This window comes from Fusarium phalaenopsidis (genome assembly GCF_050370095.1).
Source record: "Fusarium phalaenopsidis strain FUZ10S chromosome Unknown contig_32302, whole genome shotgun sequence".
Classification (NCBI taxonomy): Eukaryota; Fungi; Ascomycota; class Sordariomycetes; order Hypocreales; family Nectriaceae; genus Fusarium; species Fusarium phalaenopsidis.
The window spans coordinates 2,707,623-2,733,811 of NW_028145405.1; the positions used below are offsets into that span (position 1 = coordinate 2,707,623).

Here is a 26,189-nt window from a genome sequence, read left to right on the forward strand (position 1 = left end):
AAGGAAAAACGAATGAATGCCTATCGTGCAGCTGGAACTGTCTACGTTGTCCCTATCTCTTCTGGGTTCTGGGTATCTTACACTCCAATCAAGACTCCAACTTCAACATGAACGCGCCTCTAGTCAGAGTCTTCAACGCTCTGATCCTGCTGTGACCTTTTGAATTTCTCCTTTCCTGATGCCAGAAAAGCCTCCACTGTCCGTCCATCAAAACTCCTCCCATGCATGAGTTTGATGCATGCGAGCGCTGAGTCTGCATCCTTAAACTTGACCGAGACGATACCTTCGGGCTCTTGGTCAAAGAGTACCACGTTCGTCACTGTGCCCAGCTTGGCGCATTCTTCTCTGATGTCCTCCTTGATTTCCAAAAGGGCTGCTGGATCCTCCTCGAGCTCCTCCAGCGTGAACATGTGCCGTAGGATCACCAGTTTGTCCCATTTTGTCGTCGCCTCAGGCTGCCCCGCGTACGGGATATCGTCATCCCAGTCGGCCAGCTTCGCGTCCAGTTTCTGCGTCTTCTTGATGATCTTTTGCCTGTCACGGTCGTTCTTCTGAGGCTTTCGCTCCGCACCTCCGTTGCTCTTATCCCCAGAGGCAGCGCCATCCTGGTCGTACTTGACCTTCTTGTAGCTCGAGTCCGCAGCCTGGACTCTTATCCTGCCTTCACGCGTGCCACTTGGGTTGATCCTGAAGTCTGTGTCGTCGAGAAGCATGATTGCCATCTCGACACTCTGGGGCTTGAAGAAGACGATCAAGGCGTCGCCCTTAAAGTTGCCATCCGGGTCGGTATAGAGCTTGATACGTGGAGCACCGCTGTCGATTTCCTCGGCTATGACGCCCCCCTTCCGGGAGAAGAGCTCGTGTACTTCTTCAACTGTTGTGTCGGCAGGGAGACCGGTGACATAGACTGCAGTATTCTGTCTGGGTTGTGGGGGTGCCTTTTGCTTCTTGTTTGGTCGTGGAGGCTTGGGTGTCTCTGTAGTCTAATGCATAAAGGTCAGCCTGCTGAGGTCTTGATCGAGAGGTGACTCCGAGAGTGTCGCGTAATGGTGTTGCGATCGAAGGAAGTAGAGGCTTACCTCTGAACCCGGGCCCGACCCATTCTTGCGTTTCCTTGAGCCTTCATCTTGAGGTCCTTGCGATGTGTGTCCCCCAAGGAGTTCATGTGTATCAAAAGGTTCGGGCTCCAATGGCTCGTCGTCCGTCAGGATCCATCGCTTCTGATCAGCATCGAATTCGTATTCGTTGCCATCGTCGTGAACGGCGATAAACTTGTTGTCGAGCTTGGAGAACGATATACGGTCGTCGCCATCGAATTCGCGAGGGTCTGTAGGGAATACGGCCTCCATTTTGAAAATGCGCCGAGTGTAAAGGGCGCGGAATATGGAGTTGAAACGAGGCGCGCTGAGAAATTGAGGCGAGTGTTGATGAGCTAAAGCAGGTACGACCTGAGGCGCGGGTACGTCAGTGTGAACGTGGGGCCGCTTCATGTCCACTGCCCTGGGCATGCATAAGTTGGAATGGCCCACCTCAGCTGGAAAGCGAGTTCGTCTTATATGAGCTGACTTTCAAGGTAGAATACGATGCTTCGGAATAGACAGTTTACAGTATATGTGCAAAGAACTGAGATTTGATGTTATTTCATTGTCTAGCGTTGAAGAGCACCATAAGTTCTCACGATTGCGCCGCTAGCTCTGTCAATACCGGACGTTGTCTATATGCTTTTCCATCAACATCAAGTCGTGAAGCATAGCCGGGTGTATTCACCCTGTACAAGAATGTTCCTCATAGCTCCTTACTTCTTCTCCTCCTCGACCGTCTTCTTGACGCCCTCAACAAAGGCCTCAACAGCCTGGCCTCCGCCCATTGGCATTCCACTTCCACGCAGATATCCGCCATCCTGGACCTTCACACCAAGAGCATCTGCGATGCTTGGCAGTCCTCCATCTCGAATAGCCATGGTCAGACTTGCCAGGGCTTGGTTGAACTGTGGACTTCGAAGAACCTTCTTCAGTAGGCTGCGCTTATCGTCTAGCGAGAGGGAAGCCTTGGCCGCCTCCACAGCAGCCGCTGAAGGGTCCGACTTTCCATCAACATCCGATGAGCCGCTTGCGAGGACGACGACGGTAGGCGGGAGAAAACTGATCAGGGTATCGGCAAACTCCTCGGTGGCTGAGTCGATCATTGGCACTGTGATCGAGGTCGGCAGTAGGTGGTTGAGGTATGGGTACGCCTTATCGCCCCCACGTTGTTGCTGTCCTCCAGCAAGTCCGGACTGGCCTCGAAGAGACTCCAGAAAGTTCCTCACGGCGGCAGCAGCATCAGGGGCTGACGAAGAGGCCCTGAAACGACGTCAGCGCTGTCACGGTTCGGGTCAACACCTCAGATCCAGCGCGTGGACACTAGTTCCCAATTCTTCTCATCACCACCAGGAAATCTAGTTTTACACTGTTTGACCCGCTGTCCCAGACCAGTGATATACAAATCAAGTCCCATATCGCGCGCGCCGTCCTGCTTGACCATGCAAAGGGAATCACCTACGCTCTCGCACCGTCAGCTCCTCCTTCTCGTGAGCCCTCGCCCTCCTCTCGGACATCTCCTCCGGTGGCATCGGGGCCAGCACCACCGCTGCCGCTTCCACGGTGGTCATGAGGGTCACGGTGGCCCTCGACGTCCTCCATGGTCTCGTCTCCGTCATCGGGTCGGTCGTCGTTGTTGCGGACAGCCGCAAGCTCTCTGGTCACATCGACCTCGTCGCCCTGCAGCAAACGGTGAACAATGTCACCAATCTTGCGATCCCGGGGGCTGAAGTAGCTGGGATCGCCGTTCCGGCTCTGGGGCTTCGACTGCAGCCAGAAGAGGTATCGCTGAGAGGAAGAAGAGAACTTGAGAACGAATATGCGGCCGTCGGTCTTGGATGTAGGCTGAGGAGTCGTAGTGTACTCGTAGGGAACGAAGCTACCGTCGGTAGGCACCATAATTAGATCAAGCTCGGGCTGGTCCAGCGGGTCGCTCCGCTTCCGCCAGCAGAAGTGCACGAGATCTATATCGACTATCAGCCATATCGCAAGGGCAAACGGCACATTATGCGCTAACCATCCTCGGAGTATAGATAGATATAACCTGGCTCGGATTGTGGCTTCACCTTGAAAGGCTTGGTCGAGGTCTACAGTTGAGGCAAGTCAGCGCGTGCCACAAGTCACATTCAACGATGGCGGAGGACATACATCGACCTCGCACTGGCCGGCCTTGAATGTGATGATCGGCGCAATTGGCATGGTTGATGACTTTGCGATCTAGAAGGGGATGAGTTGGGGAGATGTTGAAAGAGAAGCAGTAGAGAGGTGAAAGTGTGAAGCTTGAAGTCGCGGGAGCCTCTTGGTTGGCAAGGCTGCAGGAGCTCTTACGTCGTCGAGCACAATGGAGCTCAGCTTAGGCCACCCCTGCCAGCCTGTGGCGCAGAGGGGCTGTCACCCCGGCCCGACATTTCTCCATTCACCGCCGCCACGTTCCCCTCAGCAACTGATGCCACTCGCCCCTGCCCCATTACAAGCAATTTGGTTTGGGTGAAAAATCTCATAAACCCCACCTTGGACATCGACCAGACAACCCATTTTCTTCCTCGCAATCTCCCCCAGCTCTACAAATACCCGACCTCTTTCCTCTCCCTTTCCAAACTCTTCATCATTCTTCAAAATGGGCTTTACCGATCTCCTTACCGATGCTGGAGCTACCGGTATGTCTCTATCTGGCTTCATTAGCGCCCAGCTTTCTCGCTCCTCAGTCACTGACAGCTGATCAGTGCTCAACACCTGGTTGAGCACCCGCTCCTACATTGTCGGGTACGTATGCTCTCCCCAAATTACTTCTTCCCTTTTGATTCGACACCTCTATGATGAGACAAATTGGTCCGTGTTTCGGAGGCGGACTCAAGACCCGCCGATTGACGAAGCAACAAGCACTTGTGCATCTCTGAGTCGTTTTTTACACACCTGATATTTCTGCCTAAAGCCAGGGTGAACAATGTACTGACATTGCCAATAGCCAGAGCGCCTCTCAGGCTGATGTCGCCGTCTTCAAGGCTCTCTCCTCTGCCCCTGACGCCGAGAAGTACCCCCACGCTGCCCGATGGTACAAGCACATCGCCAGCTACGAGAGCGAGTTCGCCACCCTCCCCGGTGATGCCGCTGCTCCCTACAGCACCTACGGCCCTGAGACCGCCGAGGTGACCATCAACCCCGCTGAGGCCCCTGAGAAGGCTGAGGGTGGTGATGACGACGATGTCGACCTGTTCGGCAGCGACGAGGAGGAGGACGAGGAGGCTGCCCGCGTCCGCGAGGAGCGCCTTGCCGAGTACAAGAAGAAGAAGGAGGCCAAGCCCAAGACCATCGCCAAGTCCGTCGTCACTCTTGACGTCAAGCCTTGGGGTAAGAACTTTCATGTCCGGTGCAGTGAAAAATTTGCTAACAATTTTCAGATGACGAGACCGACATGAAGGCTCTTGAGGCTGGTGTCCGTGCCATTGAGAAGGATGGTCTTACCTGGGGTGCCTCCAAGCTCGTCCCCGTTGGTTTCGGTGTCAGCAAGCTCCAGATCAACCTCGTTGTCGAGGACGAGAAGGTCTCTATTGGCGATCTTGAGGAGGAGATCCAGGAGCTCGAGGACTACGTCCAGTCCACTGACGTTGCTGCCATGCAGAAGCTGTAAAAAGTCGCGCGTAGCTGAGTCGACATGAATGTGATGAGCACGATGGCGAGGATTTATGATGGACGGTATTTGATGAGCCACATGAAGGGGGAAGTAGTCATGAATCCTACCCCTCGTACCGACCAGAGACGATGAAATAAAATAAAAAACACCATTGATCGTCAATGATTTCCTGAGTCCCAAGTCTCCGTGTGTAGCGACCATCTTAACATCGTACCATTCCAACATCAAGGTTCTCACAGCCAACCCCGCCAGCTCTTCACAAGCAATGATGCTGAAGGAGGGGTAATTTTTGTAAGTATCAGATTCTATCGCTGTAGACCGTATTTTGGCGGGGTAGTCGAATCCGCGGACGCGCGACGAATGGAACCCACCAGGCGCGGTCACCTGCATTACGCGACGCCAAATCTTTGCTGCATCATGATGAGAATGCCATCCCTCGAGATATAGGCAAAGCCCATCCCTTGTCCAAATTTCCCTTTGGTGAACCCTCAAGCAGGCTCTACGTACGTACTTTGTTTGTGTTATTTACTGCACCATGTACGGAGACCTGGGCAACAAGCTGGTACAATCATCTCTGTCACATGCTGGTTATTCAAGTCGCTAACATTGAATGCAGGTCCAACATGCCAAGCGAACCCAGAACCTAACACATCTTCCCCCATACCAAGCCGAGATCGTTCGGGCCGTAACACGAGAAGTGAGGGATCTCGACAAGGATGTGGCCGAACTACTAGAGCCGTTCCAAGGCTCATTCGATCCCAGCGCTGACCAGGCCGTCGCCTGCACGTTGCTCGTGAACCACCTCTCGATGCGAAGGAATAAGCGATGTCTACTTGCATATCATCGGACACGGACAGATAAGCTGGAAGAGCTGGTGTGGAATGGAGCAGACGTTGTTGACCTCTCTGGCCAACAAGTGCGAGACGGCGCCGGCCACTCTACATCAGGAGGTCCTGGGCCCAGCGATGCCCCGACCAGCAGTCTGAGTCCGCAAGAGGAGGACTATGTCAGACAGTATAGCGATCTACTGGCGGCATACAAGGGCCAATGGACGGATATCGATCTCACAGGTAGCCTGGAGCCGCCACGGGATCTGTTCATCGACGTTCGGGTACTCAAAGATGCTGGCGAGATCCAGACGGAGTATGGGTAAGTGCTATACCGATGCCTCTTGGGGGATGATCTTCACTGACCATGACTGAAGCGCGATTACATTGACCAAGAACAGTCAATTCTACGTACGTCAGGGAGACGTCGAACGGCTGATCGCGCAGGGATATCTGCATAAGCTGGGTTGATTCGACCCAAAGCTTAAACAATAGCGCAAGCCATCATTTTGTTCGAGTTATTATACCCTGTGCTTAACGACTATGAATATCATTATCACATGTCGCATCCAAATGTTAAAACGGCCCTCTCTCGTCTCTTGCTCGGGTTGCATTGGAGATTCACAAGCCACAGTATGGGGTAGAGATGCAACCAAACGAGCCACATCTTTAACCTCCTCGCATTGAATGGGTGAGGAATCACAAGACGGATGGTTTCCAGCAACGATAGCCCTCGGCAAAGGATTATTATTCACAAGGTAAGATGCGTTTTGTGATCCTGTGGAGAACATGGCCTTCCCCTCAAAGCGAGGCTAAACGCAAGGCAGTGGAGTTGACTTTGTTGAGAGATCCAGCTGCTAAGTTAGCATGAGGGGTCGCATCATAGTGAGCAAGGGAGTTGATGAAACTGACTGCTTAGTGAACGCAATCCATATTCCAGACCCTAGAAGCCAATGTTTCGATAACGAATAGAAATGTCTCAAGAATACACGTTGCGACTGATGCTGCTTATCTGTGACGAATCACAGGTTTCAATGCGACTGAAACTGGCTAGATGGTGCAACTGCTACTGTGCAACTGGATAGGCCAAGCATCACGACTTAAACGTCAATGTCAGGCAATCAATTCATAGTGTGATGTGTATTGTGTGAACATGGCATCAAGACGCAGGTAGCTTGCGTCATATGCCGTGTGAAGAATGAAGCGAGAAGAGGCAATTGTTAGGCTAGGTAGTGATAGAGGTGCATAAGATCTTGCCATTGGGCAAAGGTGTTTGAACAAGAGTCTGACCTCTCTGAGCAATGGATGTTTCTGGCTCAATTGGGCACAGGAATCCCACAACGGGCCGCTCGTCAAGCGAAATGAAACGCGTCTGCATTCTGGTTACCCCCGGGAGAAGGGCAATGATTTAGTGCCTGTTGACGCCCGTCGTGAGGTCTCGGTATCATGTCTGCTTGGATTGTGGGAACCAGGTTGACCCGCCATCGCCATGGTCAACTCTCCCCTCGGCCGCCCATTCCAGGTTCCCGCTGACCGAGTGACATTTTGGAGATTGACTCTATTCCTTTTCCTTTACACATCCCGTCTCAATTCTCGCTCAAGCAACGAAACACAGCGCAATGTCCGAGCGAACCTCTACGCTAAAAGTCACAGGTTCGGCCCGCCCGGCCAAACTGGGCGGCCGTTGGGACGTGATGGTTGCGTTCTCCTTGGGCCGTGGCGGCTGTTAGTGGGTTTCTCGGTCTCTCCAGGCGGGTCCATGCACGAGAAGAGGCTGCTGTGCATGTCAACCATGTCGCATGGCTGTAAGCCAAGGATCCATCCAGAGAAGAACTACTGCTTCAGTTGAGTCTAGTGCCGTCCGGTCAGTAGCACGAGGGAGGCGAGTTTCTGGACCCAGCAATGGATGGAACCCAGTCCACAGCCTGTTGGTCAGGAGATGGTGCCTCTTTCACCTGTACAGTAAATAACCCGTTGTCCGTCTTGTGCGTGCGGGCGCTGGACGGACTTGAACTTTGATAGTGCCATCCATGATACGACCCACCTGGGATCCTTCCCGTCATTGAATTTCGTCACTCGATTCCCCACGAAATTCTCGCCATCCCATCCCATCCTATCCCAGTTTCTTGTGAGCACTTGGCTCGGAATGCTTCCATGATCTTTTCTCAATCGTGTCTGAGCCTCCCTTTTCGGCCTTGAAGAGTTTTTTGTTGTCATTTTTTGCTCTTATTGCTCCTCTGTGCTCATGCAACATCACCCGCAGCTAGCTCTTTAGCTGCATCCCAAGCCGGCTGGGAGCAAATCATGTCGTCGCCGCTGGGCTTCACTCCATGGCGGAGGAGGGCTCTGAGCTCGACCTCGCAGCGCGATCAGGACCAGGCGCAACTGCGAGGCGGCGAGCCCTCGAGCCCTCCTCATCCTCATCACGGCCACAGCTCTCACCTTCCAATTGCGACTCCGAGACCGTCCTCGATAAATTCTGTTCCTGGTCATAGAGAGCCCATCAGATCCTTCATCCATGGATCCGTGCGAGACAGCTTGGGTAATTGCGCCAAAGCTTCAGAGAACCTTGTCCGATCTTGAAACTGATGTTTCTCCACTGCAGTCCCGATCGACAGTAACCAGAATGCCCGAACCGTTCGCGAAGACACTGCAGAGCTTGCGACCTACTTGCTCTCCGACCCAAAGACTCTGCAGAGCCCGGCCTTTCTCCAGCGGGCAAGGTTTTCCCACCAGGAGGCTGTAGAGTCCGAGACCGGCGATGATGCGTCCACTCTCGACAACGTGCGCTCCTCGCAGACCATCGTCGAAGTCTCGGAACCTCCGTCGCCAGAGGGCGAAGATGCCGACACGGAGGCGCATGCCGGGCCGTCGGTGCTAGCGAACCTACTCAAGAGGTCCCCTCCGCAGTCGGTCGTCCACGATCAGCAGGGCGCCGACAATGGCGACGAAAACGAAGACGGCAACCAGGCGCAGGAAGGAGAGTCGCGAATTGATCACCCAATGGACGATGCCACGGAGCAAACACCTCTGCTCACACGCATCATGTCGGGTGGTCGGCGATCCTACATGTCGGATCTCGAGGGCCAAAAGGCTCCAACGAAGCGGCCATGGATCACCAACCTCGTAGGAGTCGGCCACAAGATGGAAGAGAGAATGACCCATAGCGTTGCCGTCGCTGTCAACCCGAGTAGATGGGATCACCGTGCGCTCTGGAACTCGGTGATAGTCAACCCTGCCTCATGCTTACCTGCTGTCGCCGTTGGACTTCTTCTTAACATCTTGGACGCTCTATCTTATGGTAAGTTTCGGTGGCATTGAAGCTGCCAGGCAGTAACTAACGGGACCAGGCATGATTCTTTTCCCTCTAGGAAAGCCAATCTTCTCTCATCTTGGTTCAGCGGGCATCTCAGTCTTCTACGTTAGCACCATCGTTTCGCAGATTGCCTTTTCATCCGGGAGTATTTTCAAGGGCGCGGTTGGCTCCGAGCTGGTCAGTGCCTTCATCTTGACTTTCTAATTCAATAGCTAACATTGATCAGATCGAAGTGGTGCCCTTCTTCCACAACATGGCTGCAAAGATCACCGAAGTTGTTGGAGAAGACAACCCCGATGCCGTGATCGCCACGACTATTGTGTCATTCTCGGTCAGCGCCATGTTGACCGGTCTCGTCTTCTATCTCATGGGCCGATTCAAGGTCGGTTACATGGTGGGCTTCATTCCCAGACATATCTTGATTGGCTGTATCGGTGGTGTCGGCTGGTTCTTGATCGCGACTGGCTTTGAAGTCTCGGCGCGTCTCGATGGCAGTCTTCAGTATAACCTCGACACACTCAAACAGCTGACAGACCCTGCAACTGTACCACTATGGGTTACTCCCCTTGTCTTGGCTATTATTTTGTTTTATGGACAATCTAAGATCACGTCCAAGTTCTTTCTGCCATTGTTTATTCTGGCGATTCCCCTCATTTTCTACTTTTTTGTACTTGCGCTCGATGCATTGGACGTGGATGACTTACGCAACCATGGCTGGATATTCCAAGGTCCTCCTTCTGGCGAGCCTTGGTGGTATTTCTATACCCTGTACAGTGAGTGACACTCCTTGAATCCTTAACAATCGTTTTGCTAATTATGGTCGCAGAGTTCAAACTCATTCGATGGGACGCTGTTGCGGAGTGTATTCCCGCTATGCTTGCCCTCACATTCTTCGGCATTCTACATGTTCCAATCAACGTTCCTGCTTTGGCCCTCAACTGCGGAGAGGATCATGCCGACCTCGATAAGGAGCTGAGACTTCACGGCTACTCCAACTTTCTCTCTGGGTGCTTTGGTAGCATCCAGAACTACTTAGTGTATGCAAACACCGTCTTCTTTATGCGATCGGGCGGAAACAGTCGTCTGGCTGGCTACATGCTGGCAGCTGCGACATTCGGTGTTATGGTCATCGGGCCATCTCTCATCGGCTTCATTCCTGTCATGATGGTGGGTACTTTGATCTACGATCTCGGATTTGAGCTGCTTCTCGAGGCTCTCTGGCTTCCCCGCAAGAAGCTCAAGTTGGCCGAGTATCTAACTGTTGTGGTGATTGTCCTGGTCATGGGCATTCACGACTTTGTTGTGGGCATTGGAGTTGGCATCTTGTTGGCCTTTGTGTCGCTCGTTCTGCAGACTTCGCGGGTGTCTGCTATTCGTGGGGACTATTCCGGCGACATTGTTACTTCAACTGTGAGACGCAACCCCTCACAGCATCACTATCTGCACGAAGTAGGAAAGCAGATCTACATTGTTAAGCTCACAGGCTATCTCTTCTTCGGAACCATCGTCAGCGTGGAGGAGAAGATTCGAGGCCTGTTGGAGGACAGCACGTTTGCTAAGCAGCCGATCAAGTTCTTGATTTTGGACATGTGGCACGTCACTGGGTTGGACTACTCTGCGGGTGAGGCCTTCAACACCATTAGCCGTTTACTCGACAACAAGGACGTCATTCTCGTCCTTAGTGGCGTTGACGCTGAGAGCCAGCTTGGTCGCAACCTGAGGGCCGTTGGACTCGGGAGTGATGGTATTGAGGTCCTGATGCTGCCCAACCTCAACTCTGCCCTGGAGAGTTGCGAGAACGAACTCCTCAAGACCCTCTATGCCAGACAGGAGGAGCTCAACTCCCTGAAGCGCATATCAGCCCAGAACCTGGATGTGCCCGCGGCCAAGACGTCGGGCTTGTCATCTTTCGATCCGCCTTTCAACTCACCACGACGCAACCATCTCGCCGAAGCCGCCCGCGATGCTTTGAGCAGCCTTGAGGTTCAGCATCCTACCAAATGGCAGGGTTTCAAGGAACCTCTTCGTCTCATGCTTCAGATCTTTCAGGGGCTGAGCGATAAGAATGAGGACTTTTGGTTCCCTGCGACGACTTACTTTACACGACGAGAGTTCCCTGCGGGCACCGTCTTATTCCGACGGGGAGAGGAAGCTAACGGATTCTATATGGTGGAACGAGGTATCGTCCGCGCCGAATACGACCTTCCGCAGGGCTGGCTATGTGAGAGCATCGTGGCAGGAACGACGCTCGGGGAATTGCCCTTCTTTTCAGAGACTGACCGAACGGCCACGGCGGTCGTGGAGCGAGATTGTGTGGTTTGGCTGATGGATAGGGACAACTGGGCCAAGATCCAGAAGCAAGAGCCGGATGTTGGACGGGAGCTGCTGAGGATATCGCTCAAGCTCACTAGTGAGAGGATGACGGCCATCACCTCGTATATCTTGACGACGGCGGGCTAGGCCGCATGTTGAACCATAAAATGACCAATCAATATTAGTTTTTGGAAATATGACACTTCATGTTGAGCGTTGACTGGAATGTTGGAGTTGATGACCACCTTGGACCAGGTTAGTCAGCAGCTAGGTTGAAACGTCCACATTTAGGGTAAGTCCACCTCCTAAGATATCTTCGCAGGCAGCAATCTTCATACATCTTCTACCATCATCCCGTCTTGATGGTTCGATAATCGTATCACATGTCGGCCTGCTAGTGTTGTCAGGTTGTTGTTACGCACACGCTCAAGTGCTGAGGAGAAACCTGAGGGTTTGGTGTCTCCACTGGTTTGCCACCTCGAAGGGCGTGCAACGACATATTAAACTTGGAGTTGCAAAATTGAGATACTTGCAACAGACAACTTCCTATCAACGAGCATCACCATATCCAAACATGCCGCAAACTATAAGATCCATCCTCGGCAAGTCAGGTCGAGTTACAAAGTCATTCAGACCACCGACAACTCGCAAGCCATCATCTCCGGCACCTCGTAGGCCGGCGCGAAAGGCAAAGGACAAAGATGCCGAACTGTTTCAGGACAAGCTCGACGATATGGGCCTGGCGAAACTGCTAGAAGAAGACCTCAGCCTACGAGATGTCGTACAGGCCATGCGCTACATCCGCTCCCGCATGTTCAGCCCAGTTCCCTCAACAGGGTTCAACTCGACAAGAACGACGGAAGTGCTCAACTATCGCGCTACTACGGCGCCCCTCGTCACAGTGGGACATCTCAATGCAGTGCTTCGCTCACCTGGCAAGGTGGAGAGGGAACTGGCAGAGCTGACGTTAAAGGGCATTGTGCGCAAAGTCAGAGTCGAGAGACGGGGCGGTATGGGCGAGGCGTTGATCGAGATGACTGATCTCGAAGACATGTTGCAAAGAGCAAAGCTGAGCGAGGATACGAGAAACAAGTTTAGAGTGTTTTTGAAGGAGAACACAACCACGCAGACCTTGCCACATGGCGTTTTGGATAGCAAGCAGGCGGACGAGCTTGTCAGGGCGGGATTCCTCACAAGCTCTACACCCTCTGCACCCGAGGGAACTCTCGACATGCGGCCAGAAGACCGCACAACGCTTACTTCCATCCACCACGTTTCACGCTTCGCTTCGGGCACTGTCTCAGCCGTGGGAGGCCGCAATGCCATCCATCTCGCCGGAGGAGGCGGCGGCTCCCCGGCGCTCACTCACTCGTCCACATCTCGATCCGACCTCCGCCTGGCGATACCGGGACACGGTCGACACCTTAAGCTGGCGTCTGCCGCAGTGGAATGGGTACGAGATGCTATGGGACGGACGCGCTGGGGCGAGGCCCCGGAGAGCTGGCTCAAGGAGAGGTTCGAGGGCGGAGGCCTATACGGACCGCGGTGGAAGGAGTTTTGGGGTGTTGAGTGGACGTGGGTGCTAGGGGAGGCTGTTGGGCTGGGAGTTGTCGAGGTGTTTGAGACGGGCAGCGTGGGGAGGGGGGGTGAGAGCCTTGGGGGGGATAGACTTAGAGGGCATCTACGTATTCTACGGGCAAGTTACTTTGGGCGTTTCTTGGATGGGCATGTGGACTGGCGTTATTCATGGGAAAGGCAAACACGGCAGTTGAGTCGCGTTGAGATGAAACTGCTCGAAATGTACAGATACAGAGACATCATGCATAGATTGCCAAGCTTGAATCGACTTATGTTCGGACAAGACCGAGAGCCTCCATTCATGCGGCAGAGTTGAAGGCCTCATAAGCGAAATGGTGGACTCGACGAGACAATCTCACTGCAAGTGCATACTCCATACCGAGGAATACCGTCTGAAACTCGTAAGAGAGGAAGCTCGGAGGAGTCCCCGATACGTACGAGTTTAATCTCCCGGATGAACACAAGACTCAGGCCGGTTGCGGCTCGAGAGTGATGCTGGCTTGAGTCTAGATGCGGAAAATATGGATATTGAGAGGCAAAACTCCACGTGCAACCGACAAGACGAGTTGACTCGGATATTGGAATGCTTGCAGAGATCGAGTTCCGTTTTCAATGAGCTTGAGCAACTCCTCGACGGGGGGATCCTACAGCGAGGTGGAACTCTAGCCGGGGCTGGTGGCCTCGTCTTTGCTTTTGGCTCGCCAAGGTTTTGATTCCCTTGTGCGGACGGACAAGGGATATCCTGTTCCGTTCAACGGTTGGATTGATGTAACCCTTCCCCCTGTCGAGAGGAATGTCTAGGCTCAGCGAGGAGGGAAGGGGGAGGCAACCACGAGCCTCACGGGTGCGAACTACTGTATGTGCATGGTATCAATGTGCTTGTTGTGCGCACATAGATGACACGAGAGAACCAACATGATATTAATGCCGATCTCAAGAAGCACGGCCTCGATATCGAGCTTTTGGGCCTTGCACATGTGACAACCCTATACAACTGATCGGACACGGAATGTCTTGGCGAGCGCTGCCAGCCCGTTGCGCACGTTTCGAATTCCTCTCGAGTTTTCCTATGGGCTGCCTTTTGCCATGTGGAAACGATTCGAGGCAAGGGCTGTCGCGCCTGGGGCGGCTCAGGCATACACCCAGAGTCAAAGAGCCAGGCCGTTGCGTAGGAAAAGAAAGAAAGGGGGGAGGGGCAAAAGCAATGTCGGCAATGCGATGTCGATCTCGGGGGAGGAACATGACCCTTGCTGAGGTTGTGATGCTGTGCAACCCCTCCAATGGACTGGTATGTCCCTCTGGCTTGCCCTGTCTCTTGAGATCAACTCGTCGCGAAGGAGCGAATCAGCGGGCATAGTCGATAGGGCGCCCGGTTTTATCGGTCGTCAGCTCGCTCAGGCTGCATATACCAACCACTGGGGAGCGTCTTCGGGACATAGACACTAATGCGCGGTTAGCAGTGGGCGAGGTGACGACGCCACGTGCTGCTGAGGTTCGTGATAGGCGGGAATGGTGTTCAGAGACCAAGATGAGCAGAGAACCAACTCAAGAGGGATTTGAGGACGCAACAACAGGGGAGATGGCAGTAGTTTACTGATAGTGCGAATGTTCAAGCAAGTGAGCGTCGCTATCACACCGAGGAAGCATGACGAAGCTGTTACCCCTGTAAGCAGACAAAGCCTCTCAAGGTGAAGCGGGCTGATAGTGTACCCGAGACGGCGGAAGCCGTCTCTGATGAACCATGTCGACCAGGGCGAGAGAAGAGGCGAGTTTTTCTCCTAGCGACGAGCAACGAGATCTGGTCGCCTCGTTCCACACAGCTGGAGCTGGGCTGGCATGCAATGCCGAAGCTATCGATGGGATATTACTAGTTTTCCCTCGCCTGCCAGATCCTTTTCGCCGAGGCTCTGGCATCGGTGTCGGGTGGTTCGAAGGCCATCTCTTTTTTTCTTCATGGCTGGGTTGCCAGGTCCTGGTAAAAGGGGGCACGGACAAGGGGTCCCCCCCCTCTCAGGCTTTTTGACAACTCGCGATGCCCATTGATGAACCGTGCTAGCAGCCAAGCCCTGGGGGGCTGCTGAAATTGCATCCACAGCAAGGCTAGGACTCGAGCCAATGGTGGACAACGAGGCGGCGGGTTGAGAGACGACCAGTTGGTTCACTGTGATCATGGGGGCCCTAGATGAGACAAGCCATGGGGCTCTTTTGCGATGTCTTAATGAGTAGTCGAGGACGATGTTCTCCGTCGGCTCGGAGTTTCAAGGCCATTACGATCGTGCGTTGCATCGTGGCTTCAGCCCGTCTCTATCTGTAGGTTCGTGCTCTGTCCAGTTCATGATGCTGACGGTGGAGTATAGACAGTTCTGTCTGTGCCTGCTTGTGCATCGGGCCGCTCTGGTCATGGCTCGGCAGACGCACGCACAGTCGCCTCGCTTATAACGCGTCCAGTACAGTTTCTTCTGTGCTCCATTAAAGGCGTGCTATCGCCGTCTCCGCAAGTCCGGGGGCGTCGATAGCATGTGGTCAGGCGTTGCATGCCAAGTGAGTGTGCAAATCTTTTTGAGGAGGGGCATGCAGGTACGGATTGGATCTGCATCCATGGCACAAACATGTAATGTCGACTAATAATGAACGCATCATGGACAAGTCTGTGATACGGCCTGAAGATGCTGATATGCTGTTGCATGGAATTGCATGAAGAATGCCATGAGGAAGCAACATTGAGCTGCGACATCATCTCGACTGCGGATGAGAGGCAAGTCTCTACTGCAAAGTCTGCACAGGCGAGCCTCGTGGCGTGTGATGTGATGAATGATTGTTGGACTGGACGAGGGCTCCATCGACAAGGAACAAAAAGGGGCGTCCATCAGGGCAGGGCCGAGGCGAGGCTAGCCTAGCCGTATCGGGACCAGGTGGGCGTTGGCAGGGGAGCAGATGCGCGAGAAACGCAGCTGTGTGAGACATGTCAGCTTTTCCTTTTTCTATTTTATTCCCAATGTTCTGCCATTACTGGTTGGATTATTGATTAGGATGCAACTGCAAGAGGGAGCGAGGGCTGGCTTGGCAGGACTAACAGAGAAAGAGGGCTTGGAATCCTCGGAGACGAGAGCTGTTCTCGGAAGAAAGGGGGGGGGGGGGTTCAACTGGTATCGTATCACTCACTAACTGACGCATTGCAGAATGAGATGAAAGAGGCGTACGTACTGGTCGAGAAAGAGAAAAGAGAGCAAGGTGATGGAGGCGTCTGGTCTCGAACCACAACGTTGCTTGAAACGGACCATTCTCGGACATGGCTTTCCTCCACCACGTTTGAGATTTCTCTGTGTGCCGGGAACTAAGGTACGCAACCTTATTAGTTCAATAGTTGACAAGAGGATGGACCGACCGACCGAGTGCTACTGTACAACGGGATCGATCTTGACGCAGCCAGCCGACGGACGAACTTGTGGAGAGATGGAGGTTAGGTTGCCCGGCTGAGAGTCACACTGTCATCCATCTCATCGAGCAGCTCCCGTCTTCTGGCAGCTTATCTGGCGGGTATTATTGCAGTAGCATTGCAAGCGAGAGCGTTGGATAACTTGGCTCCATGTAGTGCAATTGGATGGCTTTCTTTTTGACATGCTTCACATTCACAAGAGTCTCGATCCCTGAACCCTTCCTTCCTTGGATTCCAAATTTATTTGTTTTTTTCTGCCCCCTCCACTCTTTCCTTTCTTTGGCTGCCCGCGCCCCCCACCCCAGAGGACGACCGGGGAAGAAAGATGCCTTCAGGCTCGCTGAGTGGTCCCGGCCTGGACCCCTGCCGACGACCCCGGGCGGCTTCGACCGTGGCCCCCCCCGGAGGCTGGGTCGACCTCTTTTGCCCAATGTAACCTGAGAATATGAACGGCTTGCATATCGTAATTACCGGCCCTGTAAAGTACAACCTCGCGCCTTGTGATGCCGCTGTTCGGCGTGTTTCGTCTTCGCGTTATAGTTTAATGGTACTTTGATGTCCACCGTAAGGACGTGCAGCCGACTGGTACCTCTTCTAGTGGCCTCTCTTCCAGCTAAAACGCTAGTGCTGTACGCACTGTAACCGGCGCCGGCCTCTGGTGCTGCAGTACCGATACCTGGAAGGTCAGGTCGGGCCTCTCTGCTCAGGTGCTTTCCATGAGAGCCGTTTTCAGAGTTACCTTAACCAGTCTCGTTAGCACGTAACAAACACGCTTTCGAATTCAACACTCTCACATTCGACTTTTGATTCCATTCATCTCTCGTTTCACCATACCTTCGTTTTCAATCTCATTCCCTCATTTCTCACTCCTTTCGTCGCTCCTTCTTCCCAGTCTTCCTTCCTGCGACCCGTTTAGACCCGCGACGTCACGCCACTCACGCCAGAAGCCCACATCCAATCCATCCATTTGTGCTGTGTTGTGCTTCTGCACTGCGCTGCCACGGGTCTTGCACGCGTGTGGGACTGCATCCCAGTTGTCCCAGCCCTTCCTTTCCCTCCAGACTCGCCTCGACAGGCTCTCATTCTTTTCCTCCCCACTTCATCAACACCAAGAGCAGGGCAGAAAGCGGCACTCTTTGCGGTAATCTCAGCTGGACTGTGTCATACATACCTAGAACCATCACTCGTCATCTCATCTTGCCCCCAGCTGCTAGCATCGACGCCGGCATACAGGCGACCTCGGCTCCATCTGTCTGGCTTCAGCCCGGCCCAGCCAAGCCATCAAACCTGACCCAGCGCTTACCATTGTGCAACACGCGGGCAATACATTACAACACTACAGCGCACCTGTAAGATCGATCACGCACCATCGGCAGCCAGTACACCAGCCATCCAGCCAGCCAGGTCCTGATCTTGATCCGTGTTTTCTTGTCCCGGTCTTGTTAGTCGACCCCGAGACGCCAGAAGGACCCGGCATCGTCACCGTGCCCCAGTCTGCAAAAAAGACGAACAAGGTCACTTACCATCATCCGCAGCATCCACCCACGCTAGTCTAGCTCCCAACCTGGACTTGGGACCTTGCTCTCTCGTGGTGGTCTTTGCTTTTTACGAAGGGGGGAAGGGTTCACTTCCTCATCTCCTGTTGTGTCGCTCACTTGGACGAGGGCACCTGGAACGCTCCTCAACGCCGCCGCACCCCCTTTCAACTACATCCTTCTTTGGACGCTGGGAATTCCTTCCCTCGACATACTCGACGGCTCAGTACGTTGCTGGTTAACTTTCTTTCAATCTTGCTTCCATTCTGTTCAGCCTGCATCCTTTTTGTTGCCTTCTCACTAGGAACCTGCCTCCTGTCGCTATCATACGCTAGTCCCGTCGACTGCCCCAAAGTCACTGACCACCAGACCCCAGGTCAATCCATCCAGCCTCCGCGAGAGAAACACCCTCCCGAGTCCGCCCCGTCTACCCGCGTTCCAGCGATTTATTCCTCCCTTGATCGGCCGCAAACAAGTCTGCCCTTGCGCAGGACGTCGTCGAAGCATTATCGAATTTTCTCTGTCCCTTGCGAATCGAGCGCCCTCCGCGATCGAGACTGGCGTTGAATCCAATCGAGCTATCATTCGACCTGTCGTCATCGTCCGAGGGAGTTCATGGACCGACCGACCTTTTGAACGGATAACCAGACTTTCGACCGGGCTACTAGCCCTGAGCTTGCGAGTCCTTCACTCTCTTGACTTTTTTCCCACTTGATTTCATCACACACGCTGCCATGACGACTACGCTGCCGCGGCCATCGCGGCCTTCGGTCGGGCCACCGAATATGGCCTTGCCCGCTCTGCCCGTGAGCAAGACGCGCAAGAGCACCGGAAATATCCCCTCATCATCGACCTCAAGCAAGTCAGCACCTGGTACTCCCAGATCAGGACTCCGGACACCCTCAACTCTGAGCCTCGCTCCTCCCAGTCCATCACCCGCACTCCCGCAGTCTAAGCTTACTGCTGGTGTAAACGGCGCGGGAAAGACTATCCGAAAGAGCGTTAGCATTAACTCATTCCCACAACCACCCAGAGGTGATACTCGTGTGCCGCCTAGCCCGCGAGCACCCGTCGACAAGAACCGAACATCCAGGAAACCTTCCAAGGCCAACAAGGACTCGATGTATAGCACATTTAGCTCAAGCACCCCCAGCTTCCTCAACGGCAGCGCCGATGGAAAATCCATCACCAGCGTGCGCATGTCTGATGGTTTGATCAGTGTTTCTTCCCCACCCCAGAGCAGGAGTTCTTCGGCGCAAGACTCATACTCAACATCGGCTACGACATATGATGATCCCGTAGAAGGCTCGAGCCAGAAGCCCGATGCCACTGCTGATAAGCGAGCGTCGAAGCATGATGGAAAGGGCAACGTCGTGGTGAGCGTCCGAGTCCGACCGGATGCAAATGGTAACAATGGGAGTCCGGACGGCGAATGGATGGTTGATGGGCGCAAGTCGCTTATTTCATTCAGAGGAAAAGACGGCGGGGATCATTTCTATGGTATGTGAATTCCTGAGGGTGGCTGGCTGCGAGCATCACTAACCTCCCTTTGCTTTAGACAACGTTTTTACGACTCACGATAACAACTCCCGAGTATACGATCACATCGCAAAACGGCTAGTCCGACGAGTTATGGAGGGCTATCATGGTACTGTCTTCGCCTACGGTATGACCGGCACAGGCAAGACATTTTCGATGCAAGGAACTGCCTCATCACCAGGCGTGATCCCGCTCGCCATCACTGATATTTTCTCTTACATCCGAGAAACACCCTCGCGAGAGTTTTTGCTGCGAGTCAGCTACCTTGAGATTTACAACGAAAAGATTCATGACTTGCTGAGCATGCCCACAGCTGGCGGCATCGGCGGCGGCACACAGCAAGATGAGATCAAGCTTCGCGAGGACAGCAAGCGTGGTGTCTATGCCACTCCCCTAAAGGAGGAGATTGTGCAGAGTCCCACCCAGCTTCTACGTGTCATTGCCCGGGGTGACCAAGCTCGGAGGACAGCCAGCACCCAGTTCAATGCTCGCAGTTCGCGAAGTCATGCTGTCGTTCAAATTGTGGTTGAGAGCCGAGAACGCATGCCAGGCGCCAGCTCAACCGGGGAGAGCAAGCGATCCGGACTTCTTCCCGGTGGTGTCCGCGTGTCAACACTGAGCTTGATTGATCTTGCTGGTTCTGAAAAGGCCGCCGAGTCAAAAGAGCGGAGACAAGAGGGTGCTCACATCAACAAGAGTTTGCTCACCCTAGGAACCGTCATCTCGAAGCTGTCAGAGTTGAAGGAGAAGGAGAGCAAGGGTGGAGACAAGGAAGGAAAGCATCTTCCTTACCGTGATAGCAAACTTACTCGACTCTTGCAAGGAGCTTTGTCCGGAAACTCACTCGTCAGTATCCTCTGCACCATCCAGATCGGTGCTGGAAACAGCGCCGTGCTAGCCAATAACCACACCCTGGAGACGATCAACACCCTCAAGTTTGCCTCGAGAGCCAAGAATAACATTGTCAGCCATGCAAAGAGAGCCGAGGAAGCCCTCGGAGCTGGTGGCGAAGGAGGCGCGAGGGTATTGCTTGAGCGCTACCGAATGGAGATTCTGGAACTAAGACAGCAACTGGATTCTCAGGCCAAGAAGAAGAAGAAGGAGGAGTCGGAAGAGGATAAGATCCAGAACGAGGTGGAGGAGAAGGCGCGGGAAGCTGAGGCTGCAGAACGACACGAGGAACAAATTCTCGAGATGCAGCTTGCCCGAACAGCACTCAAGGAGCGAATCGATCACCTGAACCGACTCATCCTCAGTTCCAAATCGATCGGTGTCAACTCGAACGGATCCATCAGCTCTCTTGGACAATATGCTCGCTTCTCCCAGATCTCACTACCGGCATCGATCCGCTCATCGGTCGCTACGTCTGTGGGCGGTAAGTCGCTCTTGGAGCGAACATCATCGATGACCTCGGCATCATCCACCATTGGACGTCGGTCTAGTGGCGGCCAGAGAATTGGAGACGAGATGGGCGAGGTCGATGATGACAGTGCCGGGGAGTTTGGAGACGGCACAGCTTCTTTGACGGCGCAGAACCGTGCCCTCCAGGCAGATCTTATGGACAAGAACCGGTATATCGCGACATTGGAGAAGAGACTCCTCCAGGCCCGTCGTACAAGCTCCAGCCGAGCGTCGGTGGGTTTCGCTGCGCCGAACAAGGGCATCATGGTCGGAGAGGACCATAGCGTGTCTGCGGCGCTTCGAGAGAAGGACAACGAGATTGCCGATTTGCGAGCAAGACTGGACGATAAGGACAGGATGCTGGCTGCATTGAGGAGTGCGGCTCGATCCCGGGACACGGCTGAGGCGACAGTTGAACCTCGATCACCGCCTCCGCAACAAGAATCGCATCCTCAGACGCCAACTGAGACGAAGCCAGCAGAATGCGAGAAGAAGCGAAGCCGAGGCGTTGATGAGATGAACAATCTTCTTGATGAGATGCTCCAAGATCGAGTCGAGTCTGGAGAAGTGGTCCGGGGCAAGCGAGGAAGTTTGCGTCTGGCCAGCGGTCCGAAGATGGACTCGCTAGCAGAACCCAGCATGGAGCCGTTACGACGAACACCGACACCAAGCCCGATCGAGGAGCCCAAGGCTGTGCCGGCAGAGGTATAGAAGGGGACGTAGAGAGACAAGTGGTATTTTCCTTGATTCGAGAGCGATGGGAGTGTTTTCAACAGAACAGAACAGAGTGAAAAGGCGTTTCACACCGGCGTTAAGGAGGCGGGATACTATTCTCTCAGGGGAAAAGGGATTTTGTTTGCGTTATACCCGATTTTACTTTCGTTTGTCATAGGCAAGGAAACACGGGAATGGCCAGGTCTTGGAGGACTTGATTGTTTCTTTGGCAATGTGGGCGCCTGCGTTGTTCATTTCCGGGACTCGGGGAGGTACATCCCGCATTGTGTTATGTGAGTTAATTTATTGCGACCAGGAAGCGAAGCAGGCGGCCAGATGTCTATACTGTGACATGATTTTCCTTGGTTGAATTTTGTTTGGTGCTTAACGCAGAGAGAGGCGTTGTCTGTACTACTACTACATGATGGACGGCGGAAGGAAACTTGGTGGCGGAAATCAACGGGTAACGGTTGAGTTGCTGTGGCGAGATAATGACGGGGAATGAGAGAGGATAAACTCGAAAGGACAAGAATGATAGAAATTCCTGATGCAAGTGCTTGTTTGTTTAAGTGAGTGAGGCTTGGATTGTTATGGATGTCACGATGGTTCGGAGACCAAGGTTTTGGCTCGCTTGGTTTCACCAGGCCCATGTCGATGAATGCAAACAACCATCTCTTGAAGAGGCAGTGGGTGGGTGTTGAAACTCGGAGGAGGGGTTAGAGCACGATGATGGGCTGACATGGATGATGCTGGAACGGGAGATGGCTGATGCGGAGAGTATCTGGAGCATGAACTGGGACGCAGATGGCGAGACAGTCGGGCACGGAAAAGGTTGGCACATGGTTTATGCAAGGAAGCGAGTCGTGTTTGCTGGGACAAGGACGAAACACGGGAGGTGGGAGGTAGGGTAGAAGATGCGTGATTGGGTGGGTATCGTTGCAGGGAGTACGGATGTGTTGTTCGAGATAGTTTCTACTTCATGATGGTCGTTGTCACTGATAAACACCATTTTGAGAGCCTCACATAGGCCACCGGACAGAGTTGAGATGAAAGAGAGCTTCCGGCCGTCAACAATGTCGTTGAAATTGGGGGAGCGCCGTTGGATGGACCAACAGTAGGACGCCCGCTGATTGGCCCAGACCGTTGAGAATTGCCCAATGTGAAACAGGTCTAGAAATTAGCGAAAGTTGAAAGTTCCCCCGCCAAGATTAGCCAGGAGCTGTACCTTGCAGAAGCGCGGGACCGGGGTCAGCGAGAGTTGTCGTCGAGGACGAAGGTTCGAGGTGATGTGAGCCCATGACAACTCAGAAATATGAAGAGTGGAGGGGAGGTCTGTTTCGGTTGCCGCTGACAAAGTTACATTCGCGCTGGTGTTTGCTATCGGGTTAGTGGGCAAACTTGATGATCGACAGCATCCCAGTCGAATGTCTGTCTGTAACAGTCGGTGACGTTTGATTGCCGGGAAAACGCAACATGCAGTGTCTCCCGATCACGGTCTGGCGTCGATGCTGTGACGGCGGGAGAAACATCTCTTTCTTGGTCAAGTCTGTGCGCCGAGCTGTACACGATAGCCATCCGCCCCCTGCGCAATCAACCTGCGACGGCTACTCCCTTTTGGTGTTGCTGATCGACTGCTGTCCCTCAGCGCGAGCTCGTTCACGGGTCTAGCCTTGATTACTTGGTGATATGGCCTGAGGAGCGGAGTGCATGTATAGATTAGTTGGAGGTCATTTGGTGTGTCGGATGCTCGAGGATTGAGGCTAACGGTGACATGCCCATGTAAGAGTTGGATCGCGCCTCTTGACGCGACTGAGCCATTCAAAGGAGGAGGCATTGTCACGCCTTGTCTGCGGCGTCAGGTAACATAGGTAACATGATGACGGCTCACGCGTTAGCTTTGTTGATAATCCATGGATCTGAGTGAGGTCACTTTGGGCTAGAGCATCTCGAAGCAGACCATGCCTCGGAGGTTCCTTCCCATCCGGGATGCTCCCTGCCAGCCCCATCTTGGGACGGACTCGCCAGATTTCTTCCTTCCACTCTTGACCAACATCCAACATCCATACCCATACACGTTGGGGACTCGAGACCTTTTTCTCTTCCTTTCTCTTCTCACCTGCTTTTGGCTTCATTTCTCTCATGCGCGGCCTGGAGGCTTGACGTCTTCATTTCACTATAACCGCCCTTTTTGATCTGCTTCTTCATACGCTCCTTCCAACCCCCGTCCTATTTCTCCGTCGCCTACTCGGTGATCTTTTCTCTGGACCGCCCTTTTTCTACCCAACAAAACGAACGGCTCGTGTGTGTCCGACTGGACGCTTCTGCTTCTCGCCTCTTGTGGCAAACAAACCGCTGGATAGGCTTGCGAAACGAATTGATGACCCGATCCCTTTCATGACGACGAATCCCGCCGTATCCGACCTTCTATCTTCCATTGTCTAAGCATCGGCGCGGACGACACTAAGCTCCCGTCTTTCTCCATTATCAGCAACTCGACCCGTGTTTGCTCCGGTTGCACCAACGGCTTGAAGCCCGCATCGGATATACAACCCCAATTCTTTCTTGTCACTCCTTTACAGTCAGAGATCTCCCTTTGAGAACGACCTGGTTTGCCGTCTCCGGAATCTTGACCTTCTTATCTTACATGGTCTCTGAGCTTTCCTCGATCTTCGATCTTCGACTTCCATTCAACCGTCCAAGCTTGATTGTTTGGTTCACTCACACGCATTTATAAACGAATTCATTATGTCGGCCCCGAGTCAATCCAAGATGCTGGTTGTGCCGCCGGCGCTGAACCTGCGCCGAGCTGGCTCTTACAACGCTCAGGATCGTGGGCCTCTTTCTTCTACCACTTCAAGATTTAGCTTCAACCACCTTCTCTTTTCTCCGCCCCCTTCGCCAGCTCTTCCTGCGCTGGTGCCTCGACCACCGAAGAGGACTTCGAGCCAGATCCTGGTTACTCGGCCGAGCCGAGTGTTTCGACGACTCTTCCTCCTCGGAGCGCTGCTTTCGATTATCTATGTCATGGGACTGGCCTTCCAGAACCCCGATGTCATTCCCGCCGCCGTCTGGCCTTACTTTGGCCAGGAGGAGTTTGAGATGGTTGGACAATACGACCTGCCCGACTTCCCGACTCCTATCCTCATCAGTGACAACAAGGGCCGCTCTAAGTGGACTATTTCTATTCCTCCAAAGCACGATTTCCCCCTGACTATGGAACAATACGCCGAGATGGGTAGCCAGTGCCGAGAAGTGTCTTCGCGAGCCCGAGACCTCCACCGTAAGGCTCCTATCACCGAGCAGGAGATCGTGAACTATGATGCCCGAGACGATTATTTTGTCGACATTTACGAGGCTGAGAGGTCCGGTCTGCTGCCACCCGGCAAGGGAATGCGGACTAGAGGCAAGGGCAAGTTCGTTGGGCTGGATAAGAAGCACATGAAGTATAAGCCTGTTTGCGAGAGCTCCATGACTTTTGTACTTGAGACTTCCGATGCCGGCCTTGGGAACACGCTTATGATGCTGTGGACTTTCTACGGACTCGCCAAGCAGCAAGGCCGAGACTTTTTCATCGTCGACTCCCGCTGGGCTTATGGTCCCTACACTGAGATCTTTGACGCCCCTCCTGTTCCCGATTGCCGACCGCCTCCACGACACCACATGGTTCCTTGCCCCTTCCAGGCCCGTCACTTGGTCGTCTCGGCGGCTACAGCAAGGGAGGTCTTCCCCGCGCTGTTGGCCAAGCACCACCGTATTGCCGGCACCGACAACCCCGTCAAGGACCTCTTCCAACTGGCACGCACTGGATTCGAGGATCTTTTCTCCTTGAGCGAGGATGACCAGGCTTATGTCGATAACCGTATAGTTGGTCTTCAGGCCAAGGCCAAGATGGGAGACACACTCACCACTCGTGCGCCCATTGTCGGTCTTCACATTCGCCATGGTGACCAGCATCCGCTCGAGTTTCAGTATCGCGACAACTACATCCCAGCCGAAGTTTTCCTCAAGCAGGTGGAACAGTTTGTGGATGAACACTACAACGCATCCGAACCCGAGGATCCCAAGCAGCGTCACTACATCACCCTGCTCGCTTCGGACGACCCAACAGTGCGGGAAGAGCCCCAGTTTTCAAACGTCATCCTCTCCCAGGACCGAATCCGCCTGGCCTCGAAGGGAGCCATCGACCAGGCGCATGGCAGCTCGGAGCTGCTCCACAACTTTGTTGAAAAGACGTTTGGCTGGGAGGGCGGATTCTTTGCCGCCATGTTCTGGAACCTGGGTGTTGACAGCAAGAACAATGCTGCCGAAGCCCCCGCTGGAGTCAACGTTCAAGGTGTGAACGAAGAAGCCAGACACATGGCGCCACCATCAGAGGAAACGCTGAGATTGCGAAGCCTCATTGGGCGTGCGTACATGATGGACCTTGCTGTGCTCTCCGAGTCCAGCGACAAGATTGTGTGCGCAGTGAGTGCCATGGGATGCCGCCTGCTAGCCGTCATGATGGGATGGGAAGACGGCATGGAGAAGGGTGGTTGGAAGAACGTGGATGGATCGTATGGGTGGACTGGCATTGACTGGTGATGACAGTCACGCAGACATTGGAGAAGGGTTCGACAATCCCTTCTCGTCCATCGTTGAGTTCATAATCCACCATCATTTTTCATGAGGCGAGGCATTGGGTGGCGTTGGTCGGCGTTGATTCTGGAAGGCAGCATGATACCGATCTTTTCTCTTTTTATTCTTTCGCTTTTCGAAAAAAGCACTTGAACATATCGGACAAGAGTCCTCTAGAAGCAGATATTCTAAATTTCAAACCATTA

The 26,189-nt window shown here is 53.7% G+C and overlaps 8 protein-coding genes across 8 annotated transcripts; 6 read left to right on the forward strand and 2 right to left on the reverse strand.

The window, feature by feature from the left end:
* Positions 1–119: 119 nt before the first annotated feature.
* LRP88_08206 (U2 snRNP complex subunit CUS2) lies at positions 120–1,349 on the reverse strand (the record flags this gene model as incomplete). The annotated part of the gene is made up of 2 exons (XM_083244715.1): positions 120–983; positions 1,080–1,349. The coding sequence occupies 2 exons, from the start codon at positions 1,347–1,349 to the stop codon at positions 120–122; spliced, it is 1,134 nt and encodes a 377-aa protein (XP_083099209.1).
* Positions 1,350–1,795: 446 nt separating this feature from the next.
* Positions 1,796–3,278, reverse strand: LRP88_08207 (proteasome complex subunit Rpn13 ubiquitin receptor-domain-containing protein; the record flags this gene model as incomplete). The annotated part of the gene is made up of 4 exons (XM_083244716.1): positions 1,796–2,342; positions 2,542–3,043; positions 3,097–3,166; positions 3,228–3,278. The coding sequence occupies 4 exons, from the start codon at positions 3,276–3,278 to the stop codon at positions 1,796–1,798; spliced, it is 1,170 nt and encodes a 389-aa protein (XP_083099210.1).
* A 418-nt stretch (positions 3,279–3,696) lies between these two features.
* LRP88_08208 (translation elongation factor 1 subunit beta) lies at positions 3,697–4,707 on the forward strand (the record flags this gene model as incomplete). Its single annotated transcript, XM_083244717.1, has 4 exons — positions 3,697–3,736; positions 3,803–3,842; positions 4,045–4,427; positions 4,478–4,707. The coding sequence occupies 4 exons, from the start codon at positions 3,697–3,699 to the stop codon at positions 4,705–4,707; spliced, it is 693 nt and encodes a 230-aa protein (XP_083099211.1).
* A 538-nt stretch (positions 4,708–5,245) lies between these two features.
* Positions 5,246–5,863, forward strand: LRP88_08209 (DNA replication protein PSF1; the record flags this gene model as incomplete). The annotated part of the gene is made up of 2 exons (XM_083244718.1): positions 5,246–5,272; positions 5,327–5,863. 2 exons carry the CDS (start codon positions 5,246–5,248, stop codon positions 5,861–5,863), a joined length of 564 nt encoding a protein of 187 aa, XP_083099212.1.
* Positions 5,864–7,841: 1,978 nt separating this feature from the next.
* On the forward strand, positions 7,842–11,313 carry LRP88_08210 (sulfate transporter family-domain-containing protein; the record flags this gene model as incomplete). The annotated part of the gene is made up of 5 exons (XM_083244719.1): positions 7,842–8,079; positions 8,143–8,838; positions 8,888–9,030; positions 9,080–9,626; positions 9,680–11,313. The coding sequence occupies 5 exons, from the start codon at positions 7,842–7,844 to the stop codon at positions 11,311–11,313; spliced, it is 3,258 nt and encodes a 1,085-aa protein (XP_083099213.1).
* A 427-nt stretch (positions 11,314–11,740) lies between these two features.
* Positions 11,741–13,248, forward strand: LRP88_08211 (serine-threonine protein kinase 19-domain-containing protein; the record flags this gene model as incomplete). Its single annotated transcript, XM_083244720.1, has 2 exons — positions 11,741–12,851; positions 13,151–13,248. 2 exons carry the CDS (start codon positions 11,741–11,743, stop codon positions 13,246–13,248), a joined length of 1,209 nt encoding a protein of 402 aa, XP_083099214.1.
* A 5,252-nt stretch (positions 13,249–18,500) lies between these two features.
* LRP88_08212 (kinesin motor domain-containing protein) lies at positions 18,501–21,366 on the forward strand (the record flags this gene model as incomplete). Its single annotated transcript, XM_083244721.1, has 2 exons — positions 18,501–19,215; positions 19,274–21,366. 2 exons carry the CDS (start codon positions 18,501–18,503, stop codon positions 21,364–21,366), a joined length of 2,808 nt encoding a protein of 935 aa, XP_083099215.1.
* Positions 21,367–24,114: 2,748 nt separating this feature from the next.
* Positions 24,115–25,950, forward strand: LRP88_08213 (uncharacterized protein; the record flags this gene model as incomplete). Its single annotated transcript, XM_083244722.1, has 1 exon — positions 24,115–25,950. One exon carries the CDS (start codon positions 24,115–24,117, stop codon positions 25,948–25,950), a length of 1,836 nt encoding a protein of 611 aa, XP_083099216.1.
* Between the last annotated feature and the right edge of the window lie 239 nt (positions 25,951–26,189).